The sequence below is a fragment of the Paralichthys olivaceus genome, chromosome 5, assembly GCF_024713975.1.
Source record: "Paralichthys olivaceus isolate ysfri-2021 chromosome 5, ASM2471397v2, whole genome shotgun sequence".
NCBI classification, from domain to species: Eukaryota; Metazoa; Chordata; class Actinopteri; order Pleuronectiformes; family Paralichthyidae; genus Paralichthys; species Paralichthys olivaceus.
In genome coordinates, this window is record NC_091097.1 from 15,309,483 (window position 1) to 15,322,404 (window position 12,922).

Here is a 12,922-nt window from a genome sequence, read left to right on the forward strand (position 1 = left end):
TGAATGTAAATCGTTTAAAGTTTTATTATCAAAGAGTACAGTTGGATTACTTGAATTTTATGTACAGTACAAAAAAAATGCAGGTGAAGAGCTTTCGTCTTTAATGGCACCGCTCATGTCTCCACTGTTCCCTCTTTGACTATAGCCATAGCCAGATTCCTGGCCAGAGCGAGTCTCAGGAGCTCCACCTTGGTCAGCTCAATGTCTTCCTCCTGAAAACACAAACACTCCGATCAGTGGGGGAGTAGATGGTACGTCTTTTATTCTGCAGCAAATCCTTGTATATTTGATGGAGAGCAGGAGGTACACTTCACAGGACATCGTTTGAAACTGACAAATCTCTTTTTGTACATGAATGCAGAATAAATGAGCCTTTAGTCTAATGCTGTTCACTATAACTGGAACAGTCTTTGTGAGGAGATACATACCTGCATGGGTCTGTCTGTGCCAGGAGGGGTGCTGTTCAGTGAAGAGGTCAGCTCCTCTAAACAGAACATCAGCTCGTAGGTTTGGTCGGCGGAGAAGATCACCTAAAATAAACACCAACAGAGCCGTCTTTTATTCCAGACCACAGAACAAGCTTTTTTCTGAGCACTGGTTCCTCTTGTTTCCTGTGTCTCCACATCTAACAGAAAACTGAGTTTGTTGTTTGTCTGCACCGTGACAATAGTCGACTGTTTGGAACAAAATTAAATTAATTATGCTGATGACAATTCGATTATAGTTTGACAGCAACTATGTTTGATTAATTCAATTCATCCTTTTAAGTTGATTTTCAATTAATCAAACATAATCAAATCATTTCTATTTCCAGCTTCTGAAATATGGATACTTGCTGCTTTTCTTAGTCCTTTAAGACAGTAAACAGAATACATTGAGATTTATTTGACTGTTTTATGAACCAAACACTTGACTAATACTGACATGTATCATCAGTTACAGCCTTTATTTAGTATTTGTTGACTCTTATGTGATAAAACAGCATATTTCAAAATACTGTATCTCCAGCAAACCATTAATATCATTCTTCCACATCATCATTAGAAACCAAATCCACGGTATACTTAGCACTTTGTGGCGACTGACCTCTTTCTGCTCGAGCAGCGGCAGGGCGTCAGTCAGCAGAGTCATCCAGAAGCTGCGGGGGGCGATCTTTGCCGTCATGAGGGAGAGGAGCAGCTTGGCCGCCTCCCTGAAGCGCTTCTCTCCGTACAACTTGTGGAACTCACGGTACTTTCCTGAGAATAGAAAGAGAGCAATGTTTTCAGACAGTGTTACAAATTGTTCCCTCTCTTGTTTACAGCTAATCTACTTTTACTAAAATGTTTTTTGCTCTTCCCAACGTGCTTCAGACATCACTGATTCTCTACAAAGACAGACTTTAAGTTCTTAATAAATATGGAAATCTTTTAACAAGCTCTTCAAAGTTCTTAAATGTGCTGATCTTGAATCTTGATTTTTAGAAGTTTCTTATGGTTCGGCTCTTTTCACTTGTGTTTCCTCCAGTAAAACAGTCACATGCTGTTGCTTTAAGCTTTATTTATATCTCTGTGTGGGGACACATGTTTGTGAGTCTGATTCTCATGTGACAGCCTGAGATAGATGATAAGAGTAGCTGTGCAAGTCACAATCTGCCCTCTATGAACATCTATATATATTTATGTGTGTGTGTGAATATTGATATATGAATTCAAGTTGTGAGAGCTGCAGTGTATTTGGCGGGTGCTCCTTGTCCATACCAAGGAAAGTGAGCCTGTCGCTGAGCAGCATTGCCGGGCCCAGGTTGTCTATTAGGTCAAGATCGGAGAACGTTCCTTTGGCGCAGTAATCCTGTAAGAACCTGACAGACACACATATAAACCACTTGAGATGATGCTCTGACCACTTCAGATTGGATTTATGAACATGATGCTTACTTTTAATCATCAACCCATATTAGATAAAGCTGGAAATGATTGATACTATAGTCTTCTAATAATTTAGCACAGACACCAGTTTGATACCATGTTTCGGTAAAACACAAAAACGAATCAATATTTCATTATCTTGTTCTTGAGAGTTATCTGATTAAATTTGAGCAATAACCTATGTGTAAAAGTATACAGCCAATAACTTCCTGTTGCCAGTAGGAGGTGCTATGACAGTGATTCAAAATTGGCCTGTATATGACTTTAGGGCAGGACTCAATCAAACTTCGACACGCTGCCTTTCCGACGCAACATCAAGGTCTGAAAGCTTTTCTGACCAGATTTGAACTCTTGTTGAAAACAGTGTCACACACTCTTTCAAAGGAAAAAGTGACTTTTCCACTGCTGGTGTTCTTTGACGATTATTCTCCTCAAGGTTCCAGCAGTGTTGAGAAACCACTTGAAGAATAAGTATCGTTAAGGGAACTAACCTCTCTGAAATTAGAGTGGCAAAGGCAGCATCCTTGGCCCTGATGCTCCAGGAGAGAGCAGAGCCCAGTCTGTTGTTCCTCAGAGCTCGCATAGCCATGATCTTACAGATACTCCGCACTGAGTGAAGACAAAACATTGAAGGTTGAAGTCTTTGCTGCAGCGGATAAACAGATGATTTGACCTCTTTATCTGCGATTGTGTAACACAGGGTAGATACAGAATGAGAGAAAGGCAGAGAAAGAATGTGCTACCTTGCTCTGACATTTGCCTTTGCTCACAGATCCTGAGCACCTTAAGGGCTTTGCGCTCAGTGTCGACAGGAACACGCTCAATCTGCAGCTCCAGGTAGACACGACCAAACTCTGGACAGTGGTCAAAGTAGTCCACAGCCAACTGCCAAAGACTTAACACACACACAGACATGTAGAGTCACTATAATAGCATGAAGTGATCATTTGAGAACATTTCAGGGCAAATGATTATTCAGTGAAATATAACTTGTAAAAACATACCTGTGATGAGTGAAGAGGCCAGACGCATATTCTAACAGGAGAAACTCTCTCAAGTTGGAGCCAAAGCTGAACACACACCAGAAAGATTTAGTTAATGTTCCCGGACTAAAGTGTGTTCAAGTACAAACACGGACAAACAGAGTGCTTACTGTAGATTGTGAGACTGCAGGAGTTTGCAGTGATCCAAGAGATCTGTCAAATGGGCCACAAACCACCAGTTGTTGAGAGCAATGCTGGAAACACATGGAGGAAAAATCAGAGAAACAGGGAAGTGTGATGACAGGTTAACCCCCCAAAGACGGCAAGGATGAACAGCCAACCACACAACAGACAAGTATTTCTTTAAATGTTAACATACAGTTATTTAAGAAACTATAAACTGAAGAAAAGACATTAACTGGTATGTGCAAAACGTTGGACCCCCCTACTAAGTCCTATGTCCTACCTGCAGTCCTTGATGACCTGATGGATGTCAAACTCAAAGGCAGCGAGTAAAATGCTATCCAGGGGCTCTGGGACGCTCCTCGAGTCCAGAAACATGGTCATGCATGACTGCAAAATACACAAACACGATAAATAAAAAGAACGAGGGAGCAGAAACTTTGAATGTTCACTGGTGCTGCAGCAGCTAGCGTTGCATACCTGTGCATAGTAATGTAACTCAGTGGGCTTGACTGTGGGGTGGCAGAACAGCAGCCTCGTAACCAGGAAGTGGTACCAGGTGCTCAGCAATTCCTTGTGTGCAAGCAAAGTGTCTTCATCCCCAACTAGGATCTAAAAAGAGGTGTTGGATTACGCGACACAGGATATTTCAGTATCTCAGAATGGGAGCTCCAGTAGCATGTAGAGATTACTACAGATATACAGAGAGCCCCTAAGGTCACTGACCTTACAGATGATCTCCAGGTGTTGGTTGCTGGCAAAAGAGCTGTCCTGCAGGCAGCGGTCCACCTCCTCATGCCAGTGTCTCCACTTCACATCAAACTCTGTTAACGTCTGGGTGCCACCAGGCTGAGAGAGTTCCGAGGTGAAAGCCACCGTAGTTTGATTAATGAGCTGATATTTTGTTTAAATTGTGCTAAAACATCATAAATATCTGTGCATATAATGAACTCTATTCAGTGGCCCTGCAATCAGTCCTTCTGAGGATATGTTGAAACTGTATCTTACATTGTAGAAGGGCATCTTGCTGAGCAGAGTGTCGATCAGCTTGTACATTTTTCTAGCAGCAGGCTGTAGGGTGGCCTGCTTCACCAGCATATGTCTGGCTTCTTCCAACCTGCCCTGCAGCACATAACTCACCACCTGCACAACACAGACACACGCAAATGTGATAACTGAGATTTCACATGGTGCTCTACGTCAGGAAAAATATTTGTTATTGCTGTTATTGTTATACTGTTTGTATGTGCTGCACTTACCACATCCCAGTAGTCGTGGTGCTCAGCAGGGCTCTCACTCTGCAGCACATCTCTGGCCTTCTCATCCACATCGGCCTTGTGTAACCTCACCCAGTCCAGAAGGTGGAGCAACAGGGAACCCGCTACAGACACACACTTCTTTCAATCATATATTTTCATAATCACAATAACATTTACTACAAAACATACAGAGTGGATATTAACAACAAGCACAGAGTCAAACTCTAACCAGGAGCTGCGTCGATGAAAAGCACTTCACACAGATTCCAGATCAGCTCTATGGCCAAAAGAATGGACACCTGTGACACAACAAAACAGAGGTTAAAGCAGCGTCACCAAAAAAAGAAACAATCCAAAAGTTGATTTGAGTCAAACAAAAAACATCCTCTCCAAATGCAGCTCTTCGTTAATCGACCCTTTATTTAACATAGATAATTGGTAACGGTATCTGTTTTCAAAATTATTTTTTGCTTCACTCAATTCAGCCACTAAAAGACACGTGTGCATTAGTCTGCTCTTAAAGAGAACTGTAATGTCTTTGCATGTAGCAGCACAGATGTACACACAACAGCAGTACATACCTGGTTTCCATATTGTGTTGCTACTTGGGCATCTTTTGTAGAAACTGCAGAAAAGACAAAGGGGTACATTTGTCTGTCCCTGAGAAATCCCACTAGTCTTCAGTGCGAAGACTAAAACTTCGAGGTTATATTTCAAAATTCTCACCTGCAACTTGCTGGAGTTCTTCCATACAGGCTCGTATGACAGATCTGTAGTTTTTACTGATGCTGACAAACCTGTAAAGTAAGAAACATGTTTTGAAAAATCATGATGTTCAGCTGCTCATCATTTCTCAATCATTAATGTGAGTAGGTCCTGTAAACGTATCATTAACGCATTTATTTATTATTATTATTCCCTGAAGTCATGGTCCTGTATTTGTTGTTGTTGTTTACATTGACCTGGCTTGAATCTGTTGTCACTGGCATGTGGATGGTGATCTTTGAATGCTGCTGCTGATTGTGTTTGTTTTGTTTAGATTTTTTGTGAAAAAGTTGTCGGAAGAGAATTGAATGATGTCACTAGGAACCAATACAGTGCAAAAGATCAGAAGGCTTACTGAGGTTTCTTGTTCTTGCTCGGCAGGTCTTCTCTAATCGTCTGCAGGCCAACAAAGATGTGATGTGACTCGTTGAAGAGTTTGCGCAGAATAGGGGAATATATGTCCTCATCTTTCCTGACCTCGTGGATGAAAGGACAACCAGCTGACCCTGCACCACCTGCAAACACAAGCCATGAATGTTAGGTAACATCAAAAAAAAAGAGGGTGACGCTGCAAAAACATAGGAATGGAGCCTGTGTTAGGATTGACACATACCTTTGTAAAGGGTCTCATACACAAGGATGTCACCAGGGCCCCATGCAAATCCCAAGTGCTTCCCATGACTGGCTGCGGGAATATTCTGCAGAGAGACAGAGTCATTACACTCTAATGATCTGAATACACTGGTTAGGAACGCTTCTGCAGGTCCTTCATCCCCACTGCTGTCCGACACTACAACACCATCCCCAATGAAAAATACTGCACTGGTCATGTCACTCATAATATTTGCACTGTGTCTAACAGAAAGTAACTTTTGCAAATGTGTGTTTATCTTTATAACATTGTTTTACAAACAACTACAGTGAAACGTGTTTATAATGTACATGTTCTGCCTAACAGCTGAATTACCCCGGTGTGTGGATCAATAAGTTTGATCAACATTATCTTGTTTTAAAAGGAGATGGAGATGACACCTGAGTGATGCCTGGAATTAGATTTTAGTTAGTTAATTCTTTAATTCATTGGTTGACTTGAGAAATCATTTTTCTAGTCGCTTTCACATTCAGGTCTGTAGTCGAGCACAAATCAAAAATGTTCTTTAGCCCTCGTGTTTTGTTTTAGTTTAGTTGTTCTGTTCTGCTCTGAAGCCTCACGTGTATCTCTGATGTTATTCTCAGTGGTTTTGACACATGTTCCAGGACTGAGCGTGTTTTATTCAACTTAGATTACTTGACAGGCTGTTCGGCGGCAGTTAGCTTGTTAGCATAGCTGACCAGTGGCAGTAAAAGGATCAAACTGAGCTGCAGCGGCTACTCACGGTGATCGCCGGCTCAACATCGACCTCCTCCATCTGTGAACAACGTTCTGGGCGCAGGAGAATATAAAAAGCCTGAGTTTCCCGCTGTGGACGCTTCACGCCATGAACAGGAGGAGCGGTGCTGCTTACGCGCCTCAGTCATTCAGCCGAAAGCCCCCGCGGCGCCTGTGTGATGACGTCAGACGGCTGCCCTCCCTGCTGCCTGTTCTCTGGTGTGTTTATGCTTCATGATGCGAGTCCACCGCTACACAAACACACGAGAAGGACGTGATTGATAAATATGTAAAAAACAAACACGAATAATCAGTCATCATAAAGCTCAGTGGAGGCAAGTTCACACACGAGGGTGACTGAATAATTTATCAAAAATATTAGGGATTGATTTCAAAATGCAAACAGCTCAAGAAATGAAGTGTGATCTTTTCAGGAATGATTTCTGTCCGAATGCCCGCTCCCCTCATGTCAAACTGTTCCTTTAATGGAGTTCATGTTCATCGTCAGACAGGAAAACAAGATGGCTGCTGGGATTTGAGGTTTGAACGAGAGAAACACGAAGTGAAAATGGACGCGTCCTGTGTGTGTTGTTCTGTGCGCTGGTAATGTCCACGCGGCTGTAACGAAGGCTCGGCTCTGTGGCTCAGAGACGGTTATGTGTTCAGGGCCGCCATTAACCCCACGAGACGTGAAACATCGCTGTGCGCGTGCATGTGCTGCTGAGTGCCTCTTTAACGCGCATCGAAGCTCTCCCGCCCGCGCGCAGGCGGCGCTTTGAGCCACGTGACCACCCGTAGCCACTCAGGGCCGACGCGGTGGGCGCGCAACGCCACGGGGACGCGCACGTTCATTGGAAAATTTTTAACGGGGACGAGTACGTGCGCGCACCCGTATTCTTTGTGTGGCAGCATAGAGAAGCGCCAAAAGAGTGACCATGGCTGATGAGAAACCAAAGGTGAGTGTTTGCGCTTTGTTTGCGGAGAGCCGCTGTGCTCCCGCGGGTCTGCGGCACCGGGGATCGCGTAAAAACCCACATTTCCGCGTCTTCCGTTTCACCTGCTTAAAGTTTGGAGCCGGAATTCAACTAGCAGCCATCCCCGCTTTGGTAGACCGGAAGGTTTGTGAACGCGCATCCGCAGGCGCGCACATCGCGTTTTGGTTGATCGCACAGCCTCAGCGCGTGACCCGGTCCAACAACCTGTGTGTGGGTGTGTGTGTTCCTGTCCTTCTGTCTTTGTGAGGACCATTCAAAGCATGGACCCCACAGAGTGGGGACCTCACCTCACTGTTCAATGGGTCGTTTGAGGCTGAAGACTTGGCTTCAGGTCTGAGGGTTAGAGTTAGGTTAGGGTAAGCATTTAGTTTGGATGGTTAAGGTGAGTGTCCTCAGTAAGACAGAAGCACAAACGCGCGCGTGTGTGTGTGTGGTAGGAAGTTTGTGGGATTTTCTCTTTCATCTGTTTCCTTTGTTTGCTTGTTTTGATCGTACATGACCTGAAAGCAGGAAGGTTATCGTTTACTAAAGCACATTGTGTAGAAGCTCAATGTAGCATCCGTTAATCTATAAACACATGGTGATTTCAGTTTTTTGCCAAATGCACAAAATTAATTTCATAATTCACATTTGCATCGTGTTGCAAAAACAAGATTGCTGACAGTCAAACAGACATTACAGGGATATTTGTGTTGGTCTAAATACGAGGATCAGTCTGTTGTACTCTGTCAGAATCACTGGTGTTCCTATTATTTTGCCCACACCATTTAAATCAGTGGCCGTAGACTGTATGTACAGATGGACGACATGACGGCTCCCCGAAAGTGAAGCCAAAGCATCTCAATCGCCACCTGGTGGCTGGCTACAACATAAAAAAATCTTCTTCCTCCATGTCAGCAGATGAGACATGGACAAACCTATAAAGTAGTACATGTCAAGATGGTATCTGTAATATTAGGTTGTTCTTATTTCTGATGTCCACGTGCTAATGTTTACAGTAAGTTAAACACGGGATGGAAATGAGTCTGATTGGCTGAACGTGTGTACCGACTGGAAACTGGCTGTCACAGCTCGGTCATCCATTTGCTTCTGTGCAAACTCGAGATGGCAGCTTTTGTACCTGCAATATTTTAGCTCTGTGTCTGGATAGAGTGATGAAGTGGAGACATTATCTTTATTTACAGTCTATGGGGTTGGCATAGTAACCGTCTATTATAAACCCTTACGACTGCATTGGTTTTAGTGAGGGGTACCTAATAATTTGACAACTGTGTTTATATCATACTGCCCTACTTACCTTGATGATGTGTTGGAGGAGATGCTCACCCACACAGATGCAAGTTCCTGTAGCTCTTTATCCAACCAATTCACTGACTGCTCCTCTATCTTAGTAATCAATGAATTGTTTAGTCTGTAAGATGCAAACAATAATAATAATAACTGCCTAATGAGTTACTTTAGTATTTTGTTGATAATGAAAGATAGAAAAATGCAGCTCTTTTTTTTTCCTTTTCTTTGTTTAGTTAAAGGTGTAACCAATGCATCAATATTCCAGCTCTGCTTCTTTTCATGTCCACATTAACCATGCTGTTCTCTTTTCCTCCGTCCCTCAGGAAGCTGTCAAGACAGAAAACAATGAACACATAAACCTTAAGGTAGCGGGTCAGGATGGATCTGTAGTGCAGTTCAAGATCAAAAGACACACGCCGCTCATCAAACTCATGAAGGCCTACTGCGATAGGCAGGTGAGCACAGCACAGTATCAGTGAGAAGCAGCATGAACATTTGTGATGATGATGATTGTTTTTTTTTTCAGGATGATGGTTTAGTTGTTTCCTGTCTGGGGACCACTGGTTTAGAATTTCTCAGACGAGGCCGTGCAGAGGGCTATTTCACATGCTGCAGAAGCTTAAATTGTGCTACAGCTGTTTCAGGATGGTTTAAAGTACTGCTGCAACAACTGGCACCAAGAAAATAGATTTTCCTTAAAGTTAAGAAAGGTCCAGTTTGTTTATTAGCAGTCCCATTTGTCCATTTATGGTTTGTTCATTTTATTCAATAGGAATTTTGTCACCTTGCTTCAGGTCGGCTACAAACGCCTCCACTATAACATCCAAGTCACATAATACATCATCTTGCATACTGTCTTAGACTTAAAAAGCAATATGTTGAGTGAGATGCGTTGAAAGTCTATTACATGTTAAAAATGTCTGCTGAAAAAAACCAGGCATGTTAGATTGGAATATGTTTTGATATAGCAGTGACCTCGCAGGACTTAATATTTATCAAAGAACAACATTTACTCAGGTAGGCTCCTTCAACCTGAAAAGCAAGACTTGTTGCCAAGTTATGTTACATTAACATCGTATGAGAATAATTATTTGGATTACTTTATGGTTCGGAGCAGGACCTTAGAAGGATGCATATCTTAAACGTTGTTCCAAGACGATGATAGACTATGCTAAGTGCTCACTTTCAGCCTTTCACACCCATCAAACATGCATTCGGTGACTGGTTATTAGAGCCTTGGTTTTAAAGCTTTTTAAATAATGCAAAATGAACCTCAGCCAAAAACATAGTCTAATTAGGGCAAAAGGGCATTGAAATATGACACCGGGTAAAAACGCTAATTTCTTCTTCATTTTGGCAGTGTAGACACTGATGCTGGACTTTTTCCGCACAACATGTTTGAACATCTGGGCGTTGGCGTGTAAATAGCCATGAGCTTGAACATCTTAGGATCAACGTCCAACTGATATTTTTTCTTTGTATCATGCAAGATGCAATGCTGGCAAGACAGCAAGATTTCCTGATGTGTTGGTGACGTCAAACATGACTCACCAGGTTAAAAAAACAAAAAGGCTAAGTCCTCTACTGGCAATGGGAAAAGAGTCAACCGCCTTTTTATCTGCTTTTTAACAAAACCTGTGTATACCTGCTAATTTTGGTGTAAAGAGGAATACATTGAAAAATATGTAATAAAACACAACCTTTGAAAATCAAATGAATGTTCAACTTAAAATCTAATTCAAACATTGTCTATTCCTTGGACTGCAGGGAGGTAAAAAAAAGTCATGTTTGTCATGCAGCTCATTTTTTAAACTACAGTGAAAACCAGATGTCTTTCATCATTTGTGTTTCACCACAGGAGACAGTATAACTTATGTTTCTTTGACCCTCAAATTTTAAGAGGACACACCTTAAACAAGGCAATGTGCTTTAAAGTACTGCTCTTTACTGTCCATGAAAAGCTCTGCTGGTGCTGTGTCCATGGATAATTGTGAGGAACAAATCCATACCAAAATTAATTTATAACTTTTTCTTTTTGTCTAATTATTCTGTTAAAATATAAATACAATTTTTTTTCTTTCAATTGCCCAAAACATGTTATTTTCTATTTGGGTATCTTTTTAAAATCTATATCTTTTTTTGTAACTTTATAACCAAGTATTTTTATTAATTGTAGTTACCCTTTTAAGACCCATCCATTGTTTGGACCAACCAAAAGCTAAAAACAACACTCAGTGTGGTTATGTGTGGCCCTCACAATTAATCTCTGTTTTTATGATGGAATCATTCTACTTTTATTGTCACTGTCACTACCACATATCATTTGTTAGTGGGCCCTGACACCATTTGAGAATCTTTAGTAAATCAGGAAGCCTTCCCCTGACATTCTACTTAGGATTTCACTGTGTGCATTTTTGTTGGGCTGTTAAATGTTCACTTTACTGGTAAAAGTTACCTTGTTAGTTCTGCCTGTTATACAAGTCATGGGAAGGGGTGAAGGAAATGGTTTCTTCCTCTACTTCACTAAAAAGTTTTTATGTCTATGTCTGTCCAGGGAGTCTCGATGAGGCACATCAGGTTCAGATTCGATGGACAACCAATAAATGAGACAGACACACCATCACAGGTGAGTTGGAACTATTGAAACAATGAGTTTAGCTACTGAAAAGAAGAGTGTGCTTACAAAATGTAAATTCACAGGACACGATGTTGCCCTCAAACATGTTTCATGCAGATGTTTTTGTGCCATACTTAATCAGTAAGGCATGCATATTCCATGCAACTTTTTCTGCCCCCTTTCATGGGGATGCTCATGAAAATATTGGCTGAGGTTAAGGCATGTTACCATGGGGAGCATGTAGATGTCTCAGGCGGTCAGTGAACTCCAAACTCAATTTCACTGGGTGTTTTCTCGAACCTGTGTGGAATATGACACTGTAGGATGAGGCCAATGCACTCGCTGCAATTCAAAGTTGGAGATGACACAAATTGCACATTACTGAAATGTTGTGCACGCCTGTCCATGAAGGCTGCGATTGTCAAAGATGAATGCAGTGTTTTGATTTCCGCTGCCATTTTCCTATTCAAAAGACAAACAAGTTTTTACATTTTAAAATGGTGTTTAAATTTTCCTTGTGAAAGAAAAACATAATTTAAAACTTTTTAGTTGTTTGTGCATAAACAGGACAAAACAATTCAATAAACATCGAAAAATATTGTGTTCATACGTAACAGTGTCAAACCGTTAACTTTTGGAATAAATTCAGTTAAGGTATAATAACTAATAATTAGTGTATAATAATTGTTGATAATTCCAGTAGCATGTTAGCATATTACTCTATCATCTTAAAGTGACAGGTGCTCTACCCTCTTCTGTCGCTCTACTATAGATTTCGTGTTTAGTGTTTCACATGTTTGAATTTCTTATTTTCCCTCAACAGTTGGAAATGGAAGACGAAGATACAATTGACGTGTTTCAACAACAGACGGGAGGCCTGATTTAATGGACCACGTTCTGCACCATTTCCCTCCTCAACACAACCAACCCTCATACGTCTGCTTCTTCACGACATGTCCCGTTGTCGTGACAGAATTCCACTCAGATGAACTTGTAATTTCTCTGCCACACGTAACTGCTGTATAGTATTTTCATTCTTACTTCCGTTCCATTTCTGTTTTGTACATAAACTACATCCAGGGCGCGCTGAGTTCGGGTTTTGTTTGTTCATGCTGTATCGTGGTAAATGTCAACGACATCATCTGGCAGTTTGAACAGCTCGTTTCCAGGTTTGCAGACAGATAGGACTGGTGATGGGGTGAGGGTTAACTAAACTAACTTTACTGTTCAAATGTGGATGGGCTATGCTAGGTCAGAATCCAGCAAATCTGTTCTTACAGTGTTCTATTTGGGCACCAGCTATCACTTAGTGAACATTAATGTCCAGTTTGGGAATGGGGCTGGATTATCATTTGGTTTCTGTCCTCTTCAGAAAAAAATATTTGATTTTATACATTTTTATATAGTAGCTGATGTGTAGAGAAAAGTTTTGATTAATCATTTGACTTGGCTAAGCTTCAAGTCCTGGGAATCCTGAAGAGATGTTTCAGTTCATAAACATCTGTCTTGTCTGTTCAGATGCCTGTTAAAATAAAGCTTTTGTCTTTTTCCAAA

The 12,922-nt window shown here is 41.5% G+C and overlaps 2 protein-coding genes across 3 annotated transcripts; one reads left to right on the top strand and one right to left on the bottom strand.

The window, feature by feature from the left end:
• On the bottom strand, positions 1-9,075 carry nup85 (nucleoporin 85). The gene is made up of 20 exons (XM_020102891.2): positions 8,759-9,075; positions 6,474-6,717; positions 5,711-5,795; positions 5,453-5,612; positions 5,059-5,129; positions 4,914-4,957; positions 4,562-4,631; positions 4,333-4,454; positions 4,082-4,216; positions 3,800-3,922; positions 3,554-3,685; positions 3,357-3,463; positions 3,061-3,144; positions 2,912-2,977; positions 2,651-2,802; positions 2,399-2,516; positions 1,740-1,840; positions 1,087-1,238; positions 429-530; positions 1-212 (listed from the first exon to the last, which is right to left on the bottom strand). Exons 2-20 carry the CDS (start codon positions 6,504-6,506, stop codon positions 114-116), a joined length of 1,956 nt encoding a protein of 651 aa, XP_019958450.1. The 5' UTR covers positions 6,507-6,717; positions 8,759-9,075; the 3' UTR covers positions 1-113.
• On the top strand, positions 7,265-12,922 carry LOC109639436 (small ubiquitin like modifier 2). 2 transcript variants are annotated; one of them, XM_020102892.2, is made up of 4 exons: positions 7,265-7,422; positions 9,075-9,206; positions 11,306-11,377; positions 12,192-12,922. In XM_020102892.2, the coding sequence occupies exons 1-4, from the start codon at positions 7,402-7,404 to the stop codon at positions 12,252-12,254; spliced, it is 288 nt and encodes a 95-aa protein (XP_019958451.1). In that variant the 5' UTR covers positions 7,265-7,401; the 3' UTR covers positions 12,255-12,922. The 2 variants fall into 2 exon arrangements, with proteins under 2 accessions (XP_019958451.1, XP_019958452.1); XM_020102893.2 differs by lacking the exon at positions 7,265-7,422 and adding an exon at positions 7,651-7,843.